We start from the raw sequence: 13,628 nt of genomic DNA, 5'->3' as shown, positions 1-13,628 counted from the left end.
TATTCTTGGGATAGGTCTTAAATTATGTACTTGTCTCACATTATGTGTGTTTTTAAGTTCTCCTTTGCTACAGCGTGGTCATCAACCCGATTTCCTGTTTCCAAAAGTGTGTGATTATCGACGCAATTGTAATGGTTTCCATTTTATTACACGAATTTCTGTATCAATTACATACATATCCGCAGTCCACTAGGGTACTCAGGATGGTTGTTGGTGTAGACTTTGCTGAGGACATTGAATAACCATGGGTCATGCTTTTTTAGCCAGGCTCTGTTCTCCGTCTCAGAAGTGCAAATGTGGGTGAATTCACACCTTCAATCAAAATAACACAATGTGTGAACATGGAGCATGTGACAATTTTGTCAGTGTTTCCCCGCTCAATGTTGTTATGCTTAAGGCGATTGATAACCAAATTCAATTGTACATCCAAAATGAAAGGAGTTTGACCCGAGCGCCACAACCCTGGTATACAATTAGATAGGACCAGATATTGGATTGAACCGCAACATAATGCTGTTTCTTTCTGTAAGGAATCGTCAGTGATGATGAACCAAAAGACCCGGAATATGACTTTGACCTATATTCAAGGTCACATGGGTCAAATTTCTTAAAATCTTCAACCGACGTTTTAAAAATAAAACAAGTCTAGAATCATGAATCCTCGGAATCAGCCGGAATAAGGCTGGGAAAACAAATGAACTTGACCATAGTAGGTTAGTTTGGCCTAATTTAGGTTATCACTACTTACCCCAGCATTCTGTGCACAGGTCAATTCTGTCCATACCAAAACGCGTTATTTTAGAAAATCAATTAAAGAAAATATCACAATTTAGCTATTCTTTATAACTGTTTCCCTTTTCTGTGAAAAATATCAACACGTACTTATTCATTCCACCTGCTGGTCCGTCATCCCTTGTTATGACATTGAAGAAAGAAGCCGTTGCCTCGGCCCAATACTCATCCTTGTTGCTAAGCTCGTATCCTGGATACCATACATTATGTTGGGATGCATAGTTGTAGGCGGTGATCAACTAGTAATGAAACAATGAAGAATTGTACATCTTTATACCCAATATACATTAGTTGGTGATAAACATATTTATATAAACATCAATCTCGGCCACAATACATGTGTGTGGTTGAGACCGGATTCCTAGGCTTGGTACCTGATGAATTTCGAAATGGTCATATACATATTATTTTTAACAGTATTTCTTGGGATCTTCAAAATCATGACCTACTGAATGATGAACAACGCGATTCCTACAGAAAATGATTATGTAACTTACTCCAAACATATCTTTTTGCACGAGTTTTAAATAATCAGATTCCATATATATTTTTGCAATAGATGTTAAATGTTATACTCGCAATGACCAACGTAAGACTTTAATCAGTCGTATGCTTATAAGTACCTGGGTAATGTATTGTAATGACTGCAATAATTTATGCTACCTGACTTCTGTATGTCTGTGGCATGTACATCAATACAAGGTGTCCGAACTCGTGCACCAGAATGTTTTCCTTTCCCGCTTGAGGGTCTCCAGTCTGACAGCCAACATTGACAGAGAGTGCCACAGACCGGGAATTGGTAATTCCGGCAATTGTTGAATACTTACGTCCGTCAGTTGTACATGTATGTGCACATGCTCCAGAGCATATACCTATTAAAAGAAAAGCAGCGATAATGGGAAATATGAAGGATTAAAATAAACAGACTGGGTACATCAATTCTAAACACGAACTGAAACAACATATTTGGAATGAAATAAATCACCAATAACGGGACAGGTTACGTACGTGATGGAATAAATCACTTATAAATTTAGAAACACGAAATATGAAATAACTTATACCATGACACTGAGGAGTATCTGCTAGATGTGCGTTCTCTGGAAAAGCAGTGGCACCATCTGCGGCAGTGAATATTCCTACGCCATGGCTGTTAGCTACACCGGCGAAGATGTCCGCGGGCATGTACCTCACCATGTTGGCCACGATTACTGTAGCCTATTGTAACGAGGAACATGTTGTGTCAATATTCAGGCACAATTAATCCAGTTAATTATTTATAAATAATACTTTTGTTGTAACATATAGGATCTAAGCACTTAATCAAAGAGAGTGATAGTGGACATAACCCTGGAGTGTCGGGGAATTAATCGCTTAGAAACATTGTAATTCGGATTCTTTCAATCATGCATATCTCCTACTGTTAACTAAACGGTGGGCTTTGAGGAATAGACCGCAGAGAATGGAATTTAATGGTGCATATTTCGGCAAGTAAACTTTCTACAATGTCCCCCTTCTTGTTCATTCATCAACTTCAGTCATAGTGTATTCAGGTTTATTGTTGTTCAGGTCAATAACTTGAAAATTAGGATTATTATATCAATACATATTGAGTTATTTTCTGAAATGATGGGCAAAATAAAAATATTAAATATACATATCAGTCTTCACCTTCCATAAAATGTCGCTAGACACTGCCTGTGTGGCGTCGACATTGATTGTCTGCGCAAATATTTGTGGTGTGCTGTAAATTTTCCCTCCTTCACCCACGTACATACTCTTGAATGAAGTTTTCGTAGAATGGTTACCATGGTGATGGATCTTCGAATGAAATATAGAGTAGCGAACGTCTTTGTCCAATGAACTGAGAAAACATTGTGTTTATATAAAATGTTTTAAAATGAATACTTATATCAATAAATATATTGTACATGTTATCTGAAATATGTTACTTGTAAGCTTTTATAACTGTATTGCTGGTCTAGTCACGTGCCAAATACCAATATCGAGTGTAATGCATGTTTCGAACGACTGTAAGTTTGCTTGTATTAATTACTGATTAGTATATATTATCGTTGTTTTTTTATTATTTAAACGCGTATAGATATAGAGGTGTTATGTATCAGGGTTACATTCAATTATCATTAATCAATTTTCATAAACAAAAGGTCACGCGTCTCTGTGACTATCATTTCTTCAGTGAACTTACTTTAGGGCCTCTTCTGACAATGGTGGTGATAGGCCATATACCGCTGTAAATTGAAACGTTGTGCAATGTATAAAAATTAATGCAACAGTTTAAGTTGTTAAGAATCCGATGAGTTTTATATACAATAATAAGTTAGATAACTCAAATTGGTAAGTAAAAGAGATTTCTAGGTATTGTTGGTACGTACATATCATGATAGTCGCTAGAATTGGTACACAGCTATAAACGGAATAGTAAACCATGTTGATAGACGTAAAAAAAACCAGACAATAATGTTCGATACCAGCCGTTACTAAGTAAGTTCAAGCATAGCCTCTGTAATAGATCGTGAGTAAAACAGCTGGTTTTTCTCGTCTTATCGGAGTAGTTAAAGTTTAACCTGTGAACAGGCATTGTCATGTTTTAATGACCGACAGCGAGTTTCCAATCATAGAAAATTGATGAAACATGTATTTGAATTTTTCATTTACCGTGCAGGTAGCGAGGTTAAAGGAACTGTTTGTGGAAAGTTTCATGAATTTCTGTTTATCATAGAACGATATTTTAATAAACTGACGCAAGATTAAAATTTGCGTTATTGTTGACGCCACAAGAACAATAATGATAACCTTCAATAAATAACGACACTAATACACAGGAATTGTGCAACGGATGTGTTTACTTTGGCAACAAAGATATAAGTTTAAAGTTGAAATAAGTTGAATTGGGATTGTTGTACAATGTCTATCTACTATGATTTTCATATAGAATTAACTCTTTCAATTAGTACCGTTTCCGTAAATTATGTAATAGTACATCCTTTTCTTTGATTCAATTTTAAAGTACAAAATGTCCGGTATATGACCTCGTTACTCGACAGTGGTAGACATGACACACATATAAGATGATAAAGGAAACAGCTGTTAAAAGTTCAACAATATATTTATAGATAGTATCTTAACTATAGGCGTACATGTGATCTGTGTCGTAATGCTGTTTGTTATGTTGATGGGTAATGTACCTTCGTTAATATCAATTAAAACATCACTAGTATACCAACACACGCGATGGCTTAGACCCTAACTTACCACTGATTTATTAAGAATTAATCTCTCTTTTCCATTGCCTTCTTCTGACTCTTCTAATCTTATTCACTACCGTATTTCATCTAACAAAATACCATAGACTGACTAAAATAGGAATGGTTTTCTAACATTTTTAATATTTCCCGTTTGGAGAAGATGACTACATATTTCAGTGTTCTGTGTTTTGTAGTCGGTTAGGAGTAAGTAATAATAAAATAGGTTTGTAAAGAAACAACTTGAAAAAATGGCTCAGCGATTGTTCATATACTTATAATGTTATACAGATCTTGTTGTCTGTTAGAAATAAATAATGACATGAATAAAGTTAGAATTGTATATTTATCAATTAAATGCGGTAATTATCTAATAGTTTTTAAGACATGGAACGTCATTCCCGGATGTGAAATCAGTGATAAACTGAAGTCCAGTCTTTTCCCGCTCAACCTGATCTTTGACTATTGCTATACTTGAACTGACCGATACTTTCACAGTGTACTATTTATGGGCAACCAAATTAATTTTCATTCATTATTAACCTCCTAATGAAAGAGAAATCAAATCCAGCATTAGCATTTAAAATGAATGATGGATGCGATATTCAACACTATTTTGTTCTCTTCTGAAGGTTGACAGACAAACTATCATATCGAGGAATTAATTCATGAAAACGTCAACATTTTAGTTTTCTTGGAGACAAACTTTATTCGGATATTTAACATTTTGATAATTTGATCATTTAAATGAGTGATTGGACCGTTTAATATAGACCACCAGAATGTTAAAACATTAGTTAAGATATCTTCGTAGATTAATTGACAATATGTACATCAATTGTTATTATGATATAATATCTTGTTATGTTTGCACATTCCCTTCTGTTTGAGAATTTGTGTTTCGAATTGTGTTGTTCTATTAGAAGCCCAGGGAACTGGTGGGACTTTTTCATAACGTGTAACCGACCTTTGAACTAAGATTACTCCAGAATGGTGTCGCGCGGTTCAAACGAAAATGGAAGCGTGTTTTCAAACGTTAAGGGTGAGTCTTTATTGATTTAACAACCAGAATTGTTATTACCCTACAGATGATCTCGGTATTAGTTATCTGCTATTAGATGAACGTGTATGTACACGATTGCATATCAGGTGGTTTTATGAGAACAATACCATAGTGTCTGTTGATCGTTTATCTAACATATTGACCGATTTAGATAATTGCTATAAAAAATCGTATTTATTATCTATTGTTTATTGTTGGTTACGCACATTCACACGGAAGTCTAGTGACTACATGTGACATCAAGTTTGTTGTGTTTACTTTTTGCATGTGTTTATAAGGAGTTGATATGTACATCTGGAAAATATCAAAATATCTACACCGCTTGGAAAAAAAGTGCCAATAATATTATCATCTTCTGTGATAGGTTTTGTTTTCCCTAGGTCATTGCAGAAATAGAATACAATAACATGATTTTCTCATTTGTCACTTGAAAATGTTTATTAAACTTGGTGAATACGCTTATTTTGCAAAGCAAGAAAATACACATTTACATTGCATCTCCTGCTAATCAATTTCATATAAAATCTATAACTAACAAACAAAAAATATGTCTCTTTATCATTATATTTAAATATTTTAATAATATATATACTACGTATGACATCACGCCTGTTGTACATACGCTAATTATCTAATTGATTCTGCTTCTATTGTAGTTATACTGGTCGCGGTACTGTCCTGTTATTGGATACAAGTATTACAAGGTAGATACAGCATTCATACCTGTCACACTTATCATAATATCAGAATGTATCCGAAAGAATGATAATAATGAAAAACTATTTTCCAAGTAATCTTATACCATTATATTTTATTCTTAACCAAACGGTACTACTTTAATCCACTTGAATAATAAATAAGTTATCAATTTCAACACGTTGATGATGTTTTCTGTATAAACTTAGCTCAGGTTTTATTTGTCTTAGATAGGGATTTATCTTTGAGAATGCCTATCAACTCTTTGAATGTCAATCATACGTTAATGCTCGCAGAGAAATCTTTAAAATTTTAGATTTAACTCCCAAAATAGAATGTCACTGAACATTATTGTTTCTTGTATGTTTGCGTGGTCCTTTTGGATGTATCCAGCCACCGATCCAGTCACATGTCTACAGTGTGATAAAGTCACGTCCCTGGATAACTGCAATGCGACTGTAACTTGTAGAAATAACCAGGTGCGTTATTTGACTGACACTAGTCCTTTTTTGCCACTCAGAGTTGTGCTATTCCAAGACAATAGAAATACTGTTAATTATATTACAGTGAATAGAAAATACTCTGATCACATTCTGAAAACAAATTGACTAATTGAATGCTAAAGATAGTAATGGTGAAGGCATACAAGCGTTTTCTATTGTATACTGATATGGAGGTGAAGATATGGTTCTTTGCTTTAGACTCTGTAGTAAGGTAGGGGAAAACAGGAAAGGCATCAGGCTAATATAAAGATGTCGCTATTTGATTTCCTCAATAGGTCTGCTTCGTTGAAAGATTATCAGTTCTAAATGGGACAGATCATAATTCTTCAGGACAGCAAAGAGCGGAGGTTATCCTTTACAGTGCTGGTTGTAAGGAATCGGAGGTAAGGCTTCATGACATTACTGATATTATTTCCTCTTTCTGTAGAAGTGCTGCGTGTCATATGTAGTTAAGTACATTAAATTATGAATGTTATAAGTGCTGAGTTCTAGAATACAACATACCAAATACAAATATGAAAAAGTAGACATAATAATATGTATATGAAGTACTGTAAATCTTCAACAAAATATGTGTTTAGGAGTCAGCAGAGTTTTTGAGTCGGCACAGATTAATACGGTTTGCGATCTAAAGAAATCATAAGGCATGATAAAACAGGAAAAATTGCAGAAAGAGATCAGTTAGACCTAATAAATTAATATCTAATAAACACTATTTGGTATTTTATCATTGCCGAAGCGTTGCACGGAGGTGAACTGTAATGGTGATGTCATGCAAGCCGTAGCCAATGGTTATGACGGCGTTCGTACTTACCATCACTGCTGTTCATCTCACGTTTGTAATGTACAAGGTTTCCATTCAACAGGTGCGTACCATTATCGACCTTATGCATCATATATCATCTGTTTACATATATCTCACTAATGTATGTTACTGCGAGGAATAACATATCTTCTTCTTCTTCTTCTTCTTCTTCTTCTTCTTCTTCTTCTTCTTCTTCCATATGTAATGATAATAAATTATGCGTTGAGAGTGGTAAATTGTCGATAATATTTTCTGTGATTTAGAGAGTGACCCCTGGAACCGTTTTTGCCTAACATGTAGCAATGCCGCCACAGTAGAAAACTGCACAACGATCAAGCAATGCGGTCAGGATCAGGTAGATAATTCTTCATTAAACACATTTTGTTAGTTCCAAAGCTGAAACAAAAATATGCTCATAATGTAAATAATTGTACCAAGCTGAAGTTTCCAACACCAATAATATTCTTTTATTTTCAGATGTGTTCTTCGTCACTACTGTACCCTGATGCCAGTATGAAATTAGAATGCCTCTCCAAAAAGGTATGGTGTTGCTAAGTGATTAAAATCTCGACATCAAATATTAAGATCAAGACCCAATATCTACTAACAGTAATTATATCACTATAGTTCAAGATGTCTTAATCTCTACGCAAGAATAACTTATATTAACTGTCTGTATTCTCATACATATGAATTAGGCATATGTAAATTAGTGATTCAAATAATGTTCACCCATTCAAAAGGTGTGTGACGTCGTCAGCGGAAGTAGGAGGAAACGACTACGTAACGGTGATGTCCTGATGACAAGATGTTGCAAGGGCCCTTTGTGTAACAATCAGAATATGTATGGTACACCGCCTCCAGGTAAAGTATTTTTTGAAACAATATATTCGGCAATCCACGTACAGGTGAAGTATCCCTTGTAGTAATTTAATATCTCTTAAAATCACGATAAATGAGGTTTGCTGTTTGCAGGTGAAATATCCTTTTTAAAACTTGAATCAGTCTTCATGAATTTTTTATATGTTGTAATCAAACATGTTCAATGTACAAGTTAAATACAATCTATAACAATATTTTGATGCACAACACTCCATCGATATGTCATTTGGGTATTAATAACAACATGTACGCAAAACAATATACCATTTCATTTCGCATTGTTGTATTGTACATAATTGTAGTTGTTTTCATGGGCTTAACGAGTGATACCAAATATTTTTCTCATTTCATCTAGCCACCGCTACATCAGCAAACCCACAGACATGTCGGGAGACAGAAATGTTCAAATTTTCAACAGCAGTCCCAACAACGACGACTCCTCATTCGCGTGCACCACCCTTGCCAAAAACGCCAACACCAAGAGCTGAGGTGGACAGAATTCCTGTACCTACTCCCCCATCTCCAGCACCATTATCATCGATTGTTTCTAGACTAACTAAACCTGCTCCACCTCCAGTTACCAATACCACTCCTAGACCAACTCCGCCAACTGCAGCTCCAGTTATCAATACCACTCCTAGACCAACTCCGCCAACTCCAGCTCCAGTTATCAATACCACTCCTAGACCAACTCCGCAAACTCAAGCTCCAGTTATCAATAACACTCCTAGACCAACTCCGCCTACTCCAGCTTCAGTTATCAATACCACTCCTAGACCAACTCCACCTACTCCAGCTCCAGTTATCAATACCACTCCTAGACCAACTCCGCCAACTCAAGCTCCAGTTGTCAATACCACTCCTAGACCAACTCCGCCTACTCCAGCTCCAGTTATCAATACCACTCCTAGACCAACTCCACCTACTCCAGCTCCAGTTATCAATATCACTCCTAGACCAACTCCGCCAACTCAAGCTCCAGTTATCAATACCACTCCCAGACCAACTCCGCCAACTCCAGCTCCAGTTATCAATACCACTCCTAGACCAACCCCGGCTCCAGTTATCAATACCACTCCTAGACCAACTCCGCCAACTCCAGCTCCAGTTATCAATATCACTCCTAGACCAACTCCGCCAACTGCAGCTCCAGTTATCAATACCACTCCTAGACCAACTCCGCCAACTCCAGCTCCAGTTATCAATACCACTCCTAGACCAACTCCGCCTACGCCAGCTCCAGTTATCAATACCACTCCTAGACCAACTCCGCCAACTCCAGCTCCTTTTATCAATACCACTCCTAGACCAACTCCGCCAACTCCAGCTCCATTCACCAAAACTACTCCTAGACCAACTCCACCTACTCCAGCTCCATTCACCAAAACTACTCCTAGACCAACTCCACCTACTCCAGCTCCAGTCATCAATACCACTCCTAGACCAACTCCTCAAACTCCAGCTCCAGTTATCAAAACCACTCCTAGACCAACTCCGCCTACTCCAGCTCCAGTTATCAATACCACTCCTAGACCAAATCCACCTACTCCAGCTCCAGTTATCAATACCACTCCTAGACCAACTCCACCAACTCCAGCTCCAGTTATCAATACCACTCCTAGACCAACTCCGCCAACACCAGCTCCATTTACCAAAACTACACCTAAACCAACTCCACCTTCTCCAGGTCCAATTATTAATACTTCTTCCAGACCTACTTCGCCGACGCCTGCACCAGTAACATATACTTCTCCATCAGGAATGTCACCGAGTATGTATATATATATATGTATACATATGTAATCTGCATGTGTCAATTTTAAACGCCATGGTTCATTTCGCATAGCTAGGGCTATTTAAGGATTATGACAATAATTTTTCAATAACTAGAACAAAATATTCATCAATTGAGCAAAGATTTCATGGAATAAGTGTTAAAAAATTAAAATGTTTAGATAGCCTATAGATATCGTATATCAGGTTATAATTTGCCATTTGGCAGAGCATTAACGTGTTCTTTATGGTCCAGATCGCATTCGGTTAAATTATAATTCGAATTGTTTTTAAAGGAAATCGTGATAATTTTGACCCTTGGAAATTACTATCTATACGGTATACACGTTTCAGTGATGCAAAATTGGTTAAAATTAACCTGTTGGGTACAGATTTCTACGTTTACTGTGCGTTGTCATCAAATTAGTTTTGTCTATGACGATATTTTTTTTTAAGGTGTCGTGCAGTCGTGTAGTGACAAACCTGGGATTCGTTGCGAGTTCATGGCAGAAATCCACATCTGTTCTGTTCATACTCTAGCGGTTGCATACTGTAAAAACTTTTGTGGTTTGTGTAAAGCTTAGATATTAAGAGCTAACCATGCGAGTTTATACGTTCTTCCACCTTCAAGAGTAGTGCTGAAATGTAAAAAAAATCTCCGATATGTTTGAGATGAATTGCTGCCATACTATGGCCATTTTAATGGATATTGATTAACATTATCTAATGTTTACTTTTGCATTTAAACTTTTACATTGTGGATTAGCTATTGTTGGGGTTTATTGGCGAATTTGGGTGAGAACATCAAATACAATTTATATTGAAATCCTATCTACCTAAGATATGACTAAATATATGTCAAATGGAGAATATTGGCGAATAGTGGGGACTAGAACTATAATGTAGTGATGAAATCTAAGTAAGAGTAATTATCTGTTTATAAAAATGTTATTAGATAGTTACCTCTGCAGCTGATTCCATAATGAAATTGCACGTAATCATGTCGAATATCCGGTTATAAGAGAACAACCGTTTTGTGGGAGAAGTAAAATTGCTCTTCTTGAAGCTCCACAGTTTCTAACTATTTATCATAGCAATCAAGCAATCAAATACGTGACACAAATACAAGTAACCGAGTGTAAATTTCTCTGGATTTTACTTGTCGGATGTAATTAATACACAATAGAATCAGAGAGATCCGAATGCAAAACAAATATGGCTATCTATAATATAGTAGACGGTTGACTGATAGATTAACTTTCATTTGTTAAGAATAAATTATATACTAGGATATGGTATCTTAATGACAAGGATATGTACATTTTCATTATGGCATTTTAGGAAAGACGGCACTTAATTTATTAATTTAAGTTAATTAAGAAAGGGTCACAATTACCTTGCCAACTCTATCGAATATTTATATTATATTTGTAATTTTTTTTGAAACTTTGAAAGAGTTCATCTGATATACCTAGAAGAGACGCAAACGAAGGAAACGATTAGGTAGCAACCAGATACTACATGCGGACATCGCCTAAAATGACTCTGACTATTCACAGGGTCTTAAATCCAACAAGCAAAAACATTCTTCTACAATGCAGCCAAAACTGACATTTCTCATGAAGTCGTATGAATAACATATGAATAACATAATTATTTTCATGTTCCTGATAAAACGATTTCCAAGAAAGACAGCGATAACGACCTGGTAGATTAGAGAGATTAAAATTGATGAAAATGATCGGGACGTTTTGTGGTTTTCATCTTAATCATAATCGTATTGAGCTTCAAATATGGCCTATTCCATTTCACATAAGGAAATGGAATATTTTCCAATGAAGTTATTATGATGAGTATAAAACTTCTCCATCATTTTTATCAACTTGCATCAATCGAAACCATGCGCGGTGAGTTTGCCGACATCTTGAACGAAAATCGTTATATTGAGAATATACCTTTGAATATGTAAACAGTATATATTGAGACTACATGAATATGGCTCTTTAGAATGGAATATTTACAATAGGAAAATCCGGGACCTGGTCCCAAAATCACGATTTTCATGCAAAATGTTTTCAACTGACCGACAAATTCACAACACATTGTTTCAAAAGATACAGGTTGATGAAAATATGGGGAGGAAAATCTCGAATGATGAAGATTGATGTTTTGGTATTTTGCCTGCGGTCGCAGTCAACACCGTCGTTAGTATTCAGAACTCTGCGTAAAGCACTAATAGGTGTTCGTCACTGTTCATCATCGCTATGGCGATGTTAAACATGTTCTACGTAGGTAAATATATACACCCGAGCCACGTGAGGAAGCAGCGCATACAGTTATACACAGATATCGGTGTAATAACTTCACTCTAGTATGTCTGTGACTCCGATTTGCACAGCTATATCCAAGCCTACAGAACACGAGATCGAAGTGGGTGTGATCAATATTTGAAGACTTGGGACGCATCGCTAAGGTCTGCTAGGAATTATAGAATTACTCAAAGGTATTTAATTAAATCTAACACTTAAATATTGAATATGTTATATTTGCTTAGAAATCACGCTCAAGCAAGTTAAAGTAAATTGTTTGTTTAGCAAATGTTTGTCCCCGATAAACCTCTTACAGGTGTTTATCATTAGCATGGACACACAAATCACTGCTCTCGTGGACTCTTTGTACAAGCCCTTTCAAATCATACAAACTGTATATCATTACAACCAAAACAGAAAATACTTGCAACAGACTTTTTTTAATATTTGAAGCAGAAAAAAATGTCTATCGAAATCAAACTTTAGGTAAAAGGGGGAAATGCCTATTTAACGACATTTGGAGTATGACGTTTTCTCATTGTATCAAACAATATTATAAAATCAACTATAAATGAAGACCGCACATGCATATTGAACAAAATATTATAATGAAAACTTGTGAAATGTTTCATCCGATGTAGAAATCGTAGAGCTGGTAATGAAAAAGTCCAGTTCTTGTTGGATGTATTATAATCTCTGCATGAATTTATATACAATATACATGTAAACTACCTACAATAATCATCATTTACCGATGTTCTTGCTCGGGCAACAGCTCGAGCGAGCGGGCGTCCCGCCATTGGAGACTAGCCTTTCACCTGTCTGGCCTCCGCTCTTCCCTTTAGGAACCGATACCTACTGGCTAGAAATGTGGTCGTATTTATACTAAAATTGTTAATAAAGTAATATTACACATTACACAGGTTATCAAGGATTGAATAATATATGAGTTTGTGACACATAAATGTCAATAGATTTTGCTGTTTACAACAAGATAAGGCTGACCTTCATACAGACTGCTAAGATAGGCCTCGGGTAATGACCAGGGAACGAATTAAATACATGAACATGTGTAGTAGATCAGCAATGACAGAATGCCTCTGGCCACTGGCCAATACAAAATTGATCACAGTAGATGTCAGTAATAAATTAATTCTGGCAGATACATTATGATGAAACATCTGACTTATGTCTAGCACAATTTTTTTTAATAATTTAATTAACTAGCATATAAACTTTTGATAATTAAACATTTTGCTTGTAGTATTGCATATAAATCTAAATATGACTGAGACACTTTTGCAGTGTTTTTTTTTTAATATAAAAAGCTACTATTAATTTTAACAACATTTTGAGAGTCTATCAAGCTTCTTTATATATCATTCAATTCAATTCCCATACATGACCAATGGTACATTCAGATGAAAACAAAATATTGGCCATCAAATACCCTCTGTGCTATTTTAGTGTTGATTTTTTTTCAACTCGAACGAAATAACTTTTTTGCAACCTGTAATTTGAATTAGAATAAGCAAATGC

General features: G+C 35.7%; 2 protein-coding genes across 2 annotated transcripts; one reads left to right on the top strand and one right to left on the bottom strand.

The window, feature by feature from the left end:
• Positions 1-167: 167 nt before the first annotated feature.
• On the bottom strand, positions 168-3,243 carry LOC132548175 (uncharacterized). Its single transcript, XM_060211996.1, has 7 exons — positions 3,189-3,243; positions 3,002-3,044; positions 2,464-2,656; positions 1,857-2,010; positions 1,456-1,664; positions 883-1,031; positions 168-312 (listed from the first exon to the last, which is right to left on the bottom strand). Exons 1-7 carry the CDS (start codon positions 3,241-3,243, stop codon positions 168-170), a joined length of 948 nt encoding a protein of 315 aa, XP_060067979.1.
• A 1,805-nt stretch (positions 3,244-5,048) lies between these two features.
• LOC132548174 (uncharacterized) lies at positions 5,049-10,364 on the top strand. Its single transcript, XM_060211995.1, has 12 exons — positions 5,049-5,100; positions 5,778-5,825; positions 6,211-6,296; positions 6,596-6,703; positions 7,060-7,186; positions 7,389-7,480; positions 7,603-7,665; positions 7,869-7,989; positions 8,363-8,549; positions 8,730-9,017; positions 9,054-9,635; positions 10,235-10,364. The coding sequence occupies exons 1-12, from the start codon at positions 5,049-5,051 to the stop codon at positions 10,362-10,364; spliced, it is 1,884 nt and encodes a 627-aa protein (XP_060067978.1).
• Positions 10,365-13,628: the final 3,264 nt, after the last annotated feature.

The sequence above is a fragment of the Ylistrum balloti genome, unplaced genomic scaffold (genome assembly GCF_031769215.1).
Source record: "Ylistrum balloti isolate Yb309-2 unplaced genomic scaffold, AGI_CSIRO_Ybal_v1 Utg370006, whole genome shotgun sequence".
Lineage (NCBI taxonomy): Eukaryota > Metazoa > Mollusca > Bivalvia > Pectinida > Pectinidae > Ylistrum > Ylistrum balloti.
The sequence above is the reverse complement of the archived record's forward strand: the minus strand, read 5'-3'. Positions and strand labels throughout refer to the sequence as shown.